At 41.1% G+C, this 12,099-nt stretch overlaps 1 protein-coding gene across 9 annotated transcripts in view; it reads right to left on the bottom strand.

Moving 5' to 3' along the window:
- nfixb (nuclear factor I/Xb) overlaps positions 1-5,078 on the bottom strand; it is a 164,909-nt gene extending 159,831 nt beyond the window's left edge. For 4 of the 9 annotated variants that reach the window (XM_034142177.1, XM_034142238.1, XM_034142185.1 and 1 more), the window contains exon 1: positions 4,346-5,078. In XM_034142177.1, the coding sequence (XP_033998068.1) occupies positions 4,346-4,348 (3 nt within the window). In that variant the 5' untranslated portion in view covers positions 4,349-5,078. The remainder of the gene's footprint in view (positions 1-4,345) is intronic. The other 5 variants (XM_034142203.1, XM_034142229.1, XM_034142197.1 and 2 more) reach the window with 4 other exon arrangements.
- Positions 5,079-12,099: the final 7,021 nt, after the last annotated feature.

Here is a 12,099-nt window from a genome sequence, read left to right as displayed (position 1 = left end):
GTAGTGTCTCTACTTTAAAGAGTCCTCTCCTGCTGATGTTCAGGTGTAGATCAGTATGTAGTGTCTCTACTTTAAAGAGTCCTCTCCAGCTGATGTTCAGGTGTATATCAGTATGTAGTGTCTCTACTTTAAAGAGTCCTCTCCAGCTGATGTTCAGGTGTAGATCAGTATGTAGTGTCTAAAGTCAATGTTCCTCATGTGTCTGCATTGAAGACAGACACGTGTTTTAAGAGAGCTCTAACTCTTCGTTGGGAACAGGTGAGATTAGTCACTCTTCTTTTCACTTTGCACATTTGTCAACACTGAAAGGAGTCCTAAAGAGGCTCCCTGCTGCTCTCATCAGCACAAAGCACTCTCCACTAACAGGTTCATCACAACACCCTGCATTTAAAACTACCATTCATCTTTTCAAGAGCAAACGCTCCATTAGAAGAGGTTTCACTCAGAGAGACAGCTCTCTGTTCCCGAGAGAGGCTTTTTCATTCCTGAAATACAACGATTCAAGGTGACCATGAAAAGCAAGTGAAAGATTAACGGATAGTACACTTGTATGTTTTTGTCAATTTTTTACCTTGTAAATAATGAAGACGGCCCGGAAAATGAAGATTCCTCCCACTATAGAGTGCTTTTCAGATGATGTGCCCTGACCAATATTTCTCCATGTGATTTTGGATTATATCAGAAAATAATCTCTGTGTAAAACAAACGTTTATGATACTTACACGTTAAATTCAGCAGGATAATCTCCACATATTAACACCACTTTAGGATTTCTGAAGTAAAAAGCTAACGTTAGGCTATACAGGAGATACAGCACGGTCACATGACTTCACGTCACCACCGCTAAGCTAAAGGTGGCTAATGTTGGGTTATAAAGGAACTACAGCACGGTCACATGACTTCACGTCACCACCGCTAAGCTAAAGGTGGCTAATGTTGGGCTATAAAGGAACTACAGCACGGTCACATGACTTCACGTCGCCACCGCTAAGCTAAAGGCGGCTAATGTTGGGCTATAAAGGAACTACAGCACTGTCACATGACTTCACGTCGCTACCGCTAAGCTAAAGGTGGCTAATGTTGGGCTATAAAGAAACTACAGCACGGTCACATGACTTCACGTCACCACTGCTAAGCTAAAGGCGGCTAATGTTGGGCTATAAAGGAACTACAGCACGGTCACATGACTTCACGTCGCTACCGCTAAGCTAAAGGCGGCTAATGTTGGGCTATAAAGGAACTACAGCACGGTCACATGACTTCACGTCGCTACCGCTAAGCTAAAGGTGGCTAATGTTGGGCTATAAAGAAACTACAGCACGGTCACATGACTTCACGTCACCACCGTTAAGCTAAAGGAGGCTAATGTTGGGCTATAAAGGAACTACAGCACGGTCACATGACTTCACGTCACCACCGCTAAGCTAAAGGTGGCTAATGTTGGGCTATAAAGGAACTACAGCACGGTCACATGACTTCACGTCGCTACCGCTAAGCTAAAGGTGGCTAATGTTGGGCTATAAAGGAACTACAGCACGGTCACATGACTTCACGTCACCACCGCTAAGCTAAAGGAGGCTAATGTTGGGCTATAAAGGAACTACAGCACGGTCACATGACTTCACGTCACCACCGCTAAGCTAAAGGAGGCTAATGTTGCACGTGATTACGTTTAGTCGTCTCATTTAGACACTTTTTCGTGTCTACTACTATGTCGTAGAATTAAAATCTCTTCAGCTTGTGTTAACCACAGACCTTATTTCAGGCTAACAACCAAAAACACATTCAGAAAAAGCCTTGACTTTGAGACAGTAAATAGGCCTGAATCATTTAGTGCAACATGAATGTCACACCAAGGAATGCATCACATATGTCCTCCATAGCTCCTCTGCTAAACCTGACAGAGCCATCTGAGTTCACTAATATTTACGCTGTTCAAACGTATAGCAGAGTTTCCGTCTTTAAACCGAGGCGAACAAACCACACGATCCCGGCCTGATGATCCTGCTCCAAGCCTTATTTATTTTTCCAGAGAGACGTCAAGGCCAGGACAAACATAATGGCTTAAAATTCTGTATACAGCGAGAGGATGACATCACTGGCAGCAACAGCCAAGACTGGAAACCACACACACACACACACACACACACACACACACACACACACACACAAACACACAAACAGTGCGGGATACAATTACCAAAACTATTTACACAGCTCTGAATGATCATTTGTTTCTCGTGTAATGTACATCACACATCTGCTGACCATGAGAGGCTTTTAATGTACGTCTATATATTTAAACCATGACGACTATTACTTAATAATGGAGGTCTTATCAAAGAGGCCCTATTATGTTCTCCCTCTCCTGTAGCTGTGTGTGTTCTATAGGTTTGTGTGCATGTAAAGGGTCTGCAAAGGCTAAAATCCCCGTGTTGAGGCGACATAATCTAAGGGTTTATTCTGCATATATTTGGATTTGTTTAACCTCACTGATGTGGTAAAAAAAAAAAAATAGGAGTAAAGCGTACAGGACTATTTCTTTCTACTCATTATTAAGAAATCATGCTTGGAAACTGTTGCCTCATACATTTTTAAATGATGGCTAAGTAAACATGTTTGGAGTGCTATCATATTATCATTTATCAAGTTAAATAAACATCACATTTATTTTAGAAAATAATGAGTTGCTGTATTTTACGGGGCCGACAGGTGCCAAAATAAAACGCTGCAAATACAAACCGCTTTATTTGCAAGGTTTCATTAATGCAAGGCTTTTAGTAAACACTCTGCATGTGTTGTCAAGTTGGTGACAATTTGTATTCATCTGCATGTGTTTTGGCTCATTTGTGTTTTTATATTTTTGAAAGTGGAAATGTTTTGGGTCGTTTTAACGTGTTGGCACCTGTCAGCCACCGTAGTAACGTGTCTGAATGTACATACAAATATATAGTGACTTAGAGGAAGAAATATACTTTTATAGATGTGGTTTGCAGAGAGTTTATTTGTGTGTCATAGCTGGAGATGTATCCGCGTGGGAAGCTAATGGAAACACAGACTGTGATTGACAGATGCCTCCAGTGCATTCTGACTAACATGCAAACTGAGATATCTGGCACAATTTCCCAATATTAGCTTTCCTTTAAGAGATAAAAAAAGAGGTGAGTGTGAGCTATAAGTAGGAGAATAACAAGCTGAGATAATCCCAGAAGAGTCCTGTCCTGAATTCTGTATCATTTTTTACTGATGAGCTTCTTGGGCAGCTGCCATGTCAGCGAGGATGCCTGTAAACAAATAATTATTCATACTAATAAGCCTCCATATTCATGTGCAAATAAGATCCCTCTCCTGGTATCTGAGCAGCTTCAAGGTTGTATGTGGGAGGTTCCCCTAACTCCTGCCTGACTTGACTCATTTGGTGCCAGAAAAAGGATCCACAGAAGGGTCAAGGATGTGAGAGCTTCATATCATAACTCCGGATATAAAACACACTCCTTATTACTCATATTGAAAAAGCTACAAGCGCTGCATTCAAATGTTTTCACAAGCTCACAGGGAATACATTTGCCAATTTAAACAAATATGCTGTTAGGGGCAGATGAGGATAAAATGGAAAGAGCTCGGCCAATTCAAATAATGAGGAAACCACACATAAAATATTATATGTTGAATAAAAGAAAGTTGAGCAGATTCCCAAATAAAAAGCTTTCTTTTGCTTTGTGATGTCACATTATTGCTCTGAATTGCATATATAAATCACCTGCGTAATGAAGGAACGGCTCTAAACCGCTGTGCGTAATTACGCGCAAATCCAATAATTGAAAGTTGGCCCCAACATAAGTTCCATCCTCTCAAGGCCAAGTTTCCAAACTCTGTAAAACTTTATGCTCTAGGTGGGACTGTAACCCTGGGTGCCCTGTCACCTTCACAATAAAAGCCTCTGTTCGCACTGAATGATATTTGATAACGCGTATCTCTCTGATTATAAATAGTTCCAGGCAGGCCCACATCATCACAGGCCAATAGAAAGAGGGGAGTGTGTGCTCCACGTGGATAAAGGGCACTGAGGGCTGGACACTGATTTGGCCAGAAACACATTTTAGCAACACGTGTTGGAATTAAAATAAGAAGTATTATGTTCTCTTGCAGGCAGCAACATTTTAAAAATAGACCTGATTCAGCAACATGTCCTAATATAAAAAACCTGACAGGAAACTCTGCAGGCAGGTGGAAGGACTTCAGAAGTAACACACACACATAAACTGTCATTCTGTGTGTCACTAAATCACAATGCAAAGCTGCACCCAGAATAAAAGAGCATGTTATTAGTTCACACAGCACGTACCATTGTGGTGAAGGGAAATGTGCCAAACTCTCTCAAAGACCCATTTTCCACTCTCAAAAGTTCGTCTTCCAAAAAAAAAAAAAGTGTGAGAGAGAAAGTTCTCTTGTCGTCTCTTCTTCTTCTCCTGCTGCTGCTTGGCCTTATTATACCGGAAGCAAAACAACCCTAATGGAGCCCGGTGTGCATTTTATTTTCTGATTTCGAACCGTCTCCTCTCAGCCAGAGCAGCACAGCGCGGTTTAATCCAATGCAAGGTGCTTTATAACTCAGGATATCTCCATGAAAAGCCTTCCTCCTCTCTCTCTCTCGCTCTGCAGTCTGTCCCGGTTCCGGTAATATCCCGCGCGCGCTGCACCACCGACACACTCCCCTACTAAAACCCGAGTGACAGATCCGGAGTTACGCGCTCTTCGGATCAGCTGTTCCTCCTGCGTAACGCTTCCTCTTTCCTTTCCTTTCCTTTCCTCTCCTGATTCGGGGTTTTCCTTTCGCTCCACCTGCTCCTTTACACGGGAAGTTACAGTGGAGAGATCCGGGAAAGAGCCGCGGAGAGGGGGTCGGTCCTGCTGCTCCTCCAGGCCGGGCAGCAGCAGCGAAAGGCGGGCTGGTGAATTATTAAAACCCGGTGCAGGCTGCGGAGCTCCGTGAGTAAAGCAGGGCGGCAGCTGGGGGTTTAGAGGAATTAAATCCGGGCTCAGAGTGAAGCAGGGACGCAGGGGATTAGCAGCTTCACCGGGGAAAGTGACGGGGCAGCGCGAGGCCGACGGAGGGGGGAGGGGGGGGAGAGAGAGAGGGGGGGGGGGGGGGTTATAGGGTAAGGGTAAACCCAAATATCTGTGCGTAAAATACAAGACGTCAAAGTTTACAATCAGGGAGGTTTGCAGTAAAATGTGACCTCAGTGCTAAATATAAACAAAACCTCTCTTTACGTTTAGTTCAGTTGGATGTCAAAGTTTATATTTCAGGAGATGTGACCTCCACCTGGTGAATTTAAACAGAAATTTATTTTCAATTGGATTTTTTAGGATTTGATTTGCCTTGGTTTAAATATGTGTTTGTCACAAAATATCTGCATGGTAATTCTGGGTAAATTAGGGTAAACCCAAATATGTGTGCGTGAAATACAAGATGTCAAAGTTTACAATCAGGAAGGTTTGCAGTAACGTGTGACCTAAGTGCTGAATAAAAATAAAACCTCTCTTTACTTTTAGTTCAGTTGGATGTCATAGTTTATTTTGCAGGAGCCTTGCTGTAAAGTGTGACCTCCACCTGGTGACTTTAAACAGAAAGTGTATTTGGTTTTTTTATTCAATTGGATTTTTGGGGATTTTAATTACCTTGTTCAAAGGTGTAAAGGTGTTTTTGTCACATGCTAAATATCTGCCGGGTTAGGGTTAGGGTACACCCAAATATCTCTGGCTATAACATGTGACCTAACTGCTAATGAAAACAAAACCTGTCTTCAATTGGATTTCTATGGATTTTAATTGCCTCGTTTGGGAAATATTTAAACATTCAAAGGTGTTTTTGTAATATACCCAATAGCTCCAGTTTAATTCTGGCAATGCTAGACATACAACTACTCCAAAAATGCAAAATATAATAAGAATAACAGAAGAGGAAATGGAAAAATAACTAAAACAGTGCAAGTGACTAAATGTGCAAGTAAATGCAGAATAAGGTACATTTTATGCATTTCAAATAGAATAAGATGTGATACAAAGTTAAATATTGTAGAAAATATCCACAGTTAATTGAATTATCATGCCTTTTTTTTACAGATTATATCAGGCGTGTGGAGAGAAGTTTGCATAATATATTAGGCCTTATATAACCTTATTTTAGATTATTATATATCTCCACATTTACGCACAGCAACGTCTCCAAATGTAAGGCCTTGTTGTTGTTCCCAGAGTCTAACGTGATGTGTTTATGTTGTCCTGGACAAAGCAGAGCAGGTGCAGAAACACAGCAAGTATGCACTATAAATATTAAATGTATCCCTGGGTTTTTAAATGGATCAGATGTCCCGGTGTTGAATAAATTACCCCAAAAAAACCGTGTTGACCTTTTTATGGTAAAAGAAGCTTTGGGTGGAAGTGCGCAGCTGGTGACGTCATGCAGGGAGAGGATGGGATCTTTATTTCTTTACAAATAGAGGAATAAAAACCTGATAGACACTCAGTGACTTTCAGATAAATGCTAATGAGATGCTGGAGCAGTTTGTCTTTCACACAAATATTAAAAACCATAAAAAAATCCCACTTTTTAGATCAATTTTGGACTAAAAACACATTTTAGTATTTTAAAATGTTGGATTAATTGATTGGAAACCGGGTTAATTAAATGACCTAATTATTAACCACACTTGCATTTATTGTTAAGCTTTCCTTTTTGCTGTCTAAAAGGATCAGCAGGTACATTCAACCCTCATTTTGAGTAAAAACGTGGTTAAATAACGCCAGATTAAATGCAAAGTCTTTTGATTTAGCTCCATTTAATTTGAATTACATTTAATATCCGTCGTTTTTTTAATTTAATTCAGATAAAACACATACAATGCGACTTTATACCTTTGAAAAATCCTTTACAACTCAGAATAAAATACACAAAATGTGAATTACAGGATAAATGATAACGAGTCCAGGCCTCAATTTGGTCAAAATGGGTTAAATGCTCTGTGACAGTGGGGGTTAATGTATTAATATTATATGTATTGATATTTTAGAGTCTATAGGTTAATGATATAAAGAAGGCCACAAAACATGAAGACTAATTTGTTCTCATGAATATATTTTTATTATTATATATTTTTGCGATTTAAGGCCCAAATTCAGTCGTGAAACAACAAATACAGCGTTTTAAAATCTGTCCGATTAATTATTAAAGTGTGTGTGTGTGTGTGTGTGTGTGTGTGTGTGTGTGTGTGTGTGTGTGTGTGTGTGTGGCCTGCGCGGCCTGCAGGAGATGAGACGTCTCAAGCTGTATTTTTCATTAACCCTTTTTGTGTCTGTACGATCGTAATCACGTGTTAAAATGCATCCAATTTCTCTACACTGAGCACATAGACACCATGTTATATTATATTATATATTATTGATGTTATTTATTTTTTAATGTCATCAACCTGCGCACTCTCTCTAACTACCGCTTTACACACGAAGCTGGATCATCCTGTGTGATGCATCATTCATAAAAGCTGCATCAAAACGTGTCCAACACAAGCATCTCATTTCTATGTTTGAAAAGTCCTCTCAGACATTTCGTTCGTTTTATTTCTGACTAGGTCTTTTATTTGACCTCCTTAATACATTTGCATCGAAAACGCGGCCTGTGTGGCACCTGAACGCACCGCAGGGTTGTTTTAATGCTCGTATTTTTAATATCCGTTTATTTTAGAGGGGATACAAATATTAAGGGTTTTAGGTCACAAAAAAGATGTTCGTAAGAGAGCAACCATGTTTGTTTTACGCACATATTTGGCACAGTAACCCCTAAAATGACCCTATTTGGAAATGTAAGCATCTCCAACACTTTTTTACTAGTTTTTTGTTTGCCTAAACATCGTGAAAACTTTCTTTACCTTTCCCTTTATCGTTATGCATGCAACAGGCAGCAGTTTACACACACACACACACACACACACACACACACACACACACACACACACACACACACACACACACACACACACACACACACACACACACACACACACACACACACACACACACACACACACACACTAACCTGACAACGCTCTGCCGGGGAATGCTGACCTTGGCACGGCTCGCGGACCCGAGCAGAGCCGAGCCGTTCTCCCGGTTCTTCTGCTGGGTTTCAATTAAGAGCATTTGACCCGCGCCAACTTACAAAAAAAACAACATCTGCTGCAACTCAGAGGGAGTTTAAGTAAAAATATTGCACTTCAAATCTTAGTTAAGTTAACATAAGACATATAGGCCTATATATAATACATGAAATGTCCAGGTTTATATATCAGGGGATTTACTTCAAACAGTACTTGCTAGTAAATGCACTTTATTACATCCCCCACTGAGACTCAGTTGGAAGATGTAAATAATATGATTTGATATTTACTATCTCTCTGTGAAAGTGCATTACCTGCAATTGACATTGTTAGAATATTATAAGAGAATAAAAGAGAGATAAATGAAAATAAAGAGAGCTGCAGAGGAGTCAAGTGTTCTGCCACAAAGAGGTGGATTTCAAGTACTTCAAGTAACTAAGTAAAACATTGAGGACTTGATACTCTACAGGCTAATGTACGGAAGAGGGTAAGGGCCACATGTGATTTGTTTTGTTCTGAGAGAAAAAGTCAGAATTCTGTCATCTTTAAGATTTTCCTCAGAATCCAGGCTTTGATATCAGAACCGAAAACAATCAAGTCAATTTTTTAGATCTGATCAAAAGTATAAATGTAGTTCTGAGAAAAAGTCAATACAAAATTCAAAAAAACGAAAAAAGAAAATCTGAAAAATATTTTTTTCCAGATTTCTTTCCTGAAATTGAAAGAATTACATAAATCAGAATTCAGACTGTAATATCGGACCTAGAGTTTCAGAGAAAATACATCTGAATCCTGTGATCTTTAAGATTCCCCCCCCCCCCCCAACAAATCGGCAAAATCAGAAAAAACAAATTCCCCCCAAAAAAACTATACTAAAAAAATTGATTTATTTTCTGAATTATTAATAATTTCCTCAAAATCATTTAAAGTTTTTTAGATCTAAACAAATTTCTCAGGGGTCTAAATTGCAAGTGTTGCCCCCCACAGGGAAAGGCCAGGATATATGTAGATACAGAAGACTGAGATGCATCTATTAGCAGATGAATTATAAATATTATTTCACACAGTCTCACTTCAAACTCCAAGATAAAAGATCCAATGTGAAACGAAGCAGTTTTGTCATGTCAAAGCTACGGGGAGCCACTGCAGAGGGGCTGAGGAGGGGCTGCAGAGGGGCTGAGGAGGGGCTGCAGAGGGGCTGCAGAGGGGCTGCAAAGGCAAAGACCTATGTGTGCATATAAAATACAACATGAAAAATAGATAAGAAAACGTCTTTACAGCCACATTTTAACAGACAAAGAAATAGAAGAATAAGGAACGCTAACAGCAAAATGTTATTCAACAATACGAGTCAATGGTTGTTTCTTAATCTCAGTTAAAGTCCACACATTGACTGGTTTATTACATAAATGGTACACTGAGTTAATTGCATATTTATCTCACTCTTGCTCATTCTTTTTCACAAAGCTCTGGAGGTTGTGTCTTTGATATTAAAATACATCGCTGCATAGATTCCTCCTCTGACTTTTCAAACACCTTCTGATGTTGAAACGCAGTATTTCCATATCTCAGCGTATATATATGTTCACTGGATCATTTGAACTGAATCCCGACGGGCCTTAGAAACACAGGTTGGAGCTTAATTAGCATCGGAGCTTAATTACCAAATAAAAACCCCTGAGAAAGTGAGGTAGCCCTTTGTACATCAAGGTAGGAGAACTTCAAATACAGGAGCGTAAACTCATAGGAGAAAGTTTTCTGATTGATTTGCTTTTTGATAAAAGATCTTAAAAGTGAAGAGAAGCAATCATTTTTTAAACCTCCCCCCCGAATAAATACATATTTCTGCAATAATCTCACATGCAGAAGCTTCTATTAGCATAGATGCTAACACAGCCACCTGCAGCGAGATTAGCAACACCTGATGGACGAGGATGATTTGTGGAGCCTCGGGCCCCCTAGCTTCTGATTGGCTCAGCAGAAGATCCTGGCTAACTGATGCTGTGTGTGTGTGTGTGTGTGTGTGTGTGTGTGTGTGTGTGTGTGTGTGTGTGTGTGTGTGTGTGTGTGTGTGTGTGTGTGTGTGTGTGTGTGTGTGTGTGTGTCTCAGGGTATCCCACACTCTCCTCTCTTATCAGGCGGCTCCCCGGCAGCGCTGGAGGAGAGTCGCTCTCAGGAGGCTAACAGCACCGAGCTTATCTTCCACCGGCAAGCAGGGTTTTACAGGTCTGATTAACTCCCTGTGTGTGTGTGTGTGTGTGTTCTGCTGTGTGTATGAGAAGAGAAGAGACAGCTGGGGTGTATTATTGAGTGTTTTAGACTAATGTGAGTGTGAGAAAGGGGTTTGTGAAAGCGCTTGGTGAAGGATGACACCCCTCAGCGAATCGTAACACTTCAGAGGTTCATAAATAAGGCAATACACTCTTTTCTAATAAAGTGGTACACAAATTAGTCCTAAACCTAGAAATGAGTCAGCGTTTCACCTCGTCTGGAGGTCAATGGTTTTCTGAATGTGTTTTTGGTTGTTAGCCTGAAATAAAGAGAACGAGATGTTATTCTATGACATTAACTATGTCCTTAAATACCCCACTGGTGTCTAAATGAGACGACTAAACGTCATCACACTCAACAATAGCCACATTTAGCTTAGCGTGGTGACGTGAAGTCATGTGACCGTGCTGTTTCCAATGGAAGAGGGGCCCCCTTTCGATGCTAACTTCCATCCAGATACTGTAGATCTGAAAGCAATATCTGGAGGTGTGAGAAATGAAGTGAAGTGAGTGAAGTGAGTGTCTGAAGGATGAGGTGTGACTGCAGGGAGATCCTGGACGAGGAAGTGAAGAGCGGGAACAAGAGAGGAAGACGAGGGGGAGATGAAGATGGACTGCAGGGTGAGGGGCAGCAGATCTGAGCGGCTCTTCCTCACTCTTTCATGGAGCGCCAGGAAAAGACATTATAGCGGCCATGTTTTCTCCTCTGGGGGTGAGAGAGAAGGTGGTGATGGGGGGGGGGGGTCGACCATACTCTTCTGTTTAACGCCTCCCTCTCGTTTCCCTCCCCCCCAGCAGACGATGACACCCCGGCTGGACCAGAACCAGAACGAATCTGAGCTCCAATCATCACCATGATAAATGCTGAAATAGATTTGACAAAGAAAGGATTTTTTTCCTAAAGTTTGGAGCTGAGTAATGCATCACAGAGCGTTTGCTCTTGAAGAGGCGCTGTCACGGTCACATGACTTCACGCCACCACCGCTAAGCTAAAGGCGGCTAATGTTTGGCGTGATGACGTTTAGTCGTCTCATTTACACTACTTATGTCAATGGTTTTTATTTGGTTGTTAGCCTGAAATAAGGTCTGTGGTTAACACAAGCTGAAGAGATTTTAACGTTATGTTCTCCGACAGAATACGTCAGTAAATACCCCACTAGTGAATTTAAAACTACGGTTACTAACCAGTTTCTAAATGAGATGACTAAATGTCATCACGCCCAACATTAGCCACCTTTAGCTTAGCGGTGGTGACGTGAAGTCATGTGACCGCGCTGTAGTTCCTTTACAGCCCAACATTAGCCACCTTTAGCTTAGCGGTGGTGACGTGAAGTCATGTGACCGTGCTGTAGTTCCTTTACAGCCCAACATTAGCCACCTTTAGCTTAGCGGTGGTGACGTGAAGTCATGTGACCGTGCTGTAGTTCCTTTACAGCCCAACATTAGCCACCTTTAGCTTAGCGGTGGTGACGTGAAGTCATGTGACCGTGCTGTAGTTCCTTTACAGCCCAACATTAGCCACCTTTAGCTTAGCGGTGGTGACGTGAAGTCATGTGACCGTGCTGTAGTTCCTTTACAGCCCAACATTAGCCACCTTTAGCTTAGCGGTGGTGACGTGAAGTCATGTGACCGTGCTGTAGTTCCTTTATAGCCCAACATTAGCTTTTTACTTC

The sequence above is a fragment of the Trematomus bernacchii genome, unplaced genomic scaffold, assembly GCF_902827165.1.
Source record: "Trematomus bernacchii unplaced genomic scaffold, fTreBer1.1, whole genome shotgun sequence".
NCBI lineage: Eukaryota > Metazoa > Chordata > Actinopteri > Perciformes > Nototheniidae > Trematomus > Trematomus bernacchii.
Note: the sequence above shows the minus strand (reverse complement) of the source record. Positions and strands in the feature narration are given on the sequence as shown.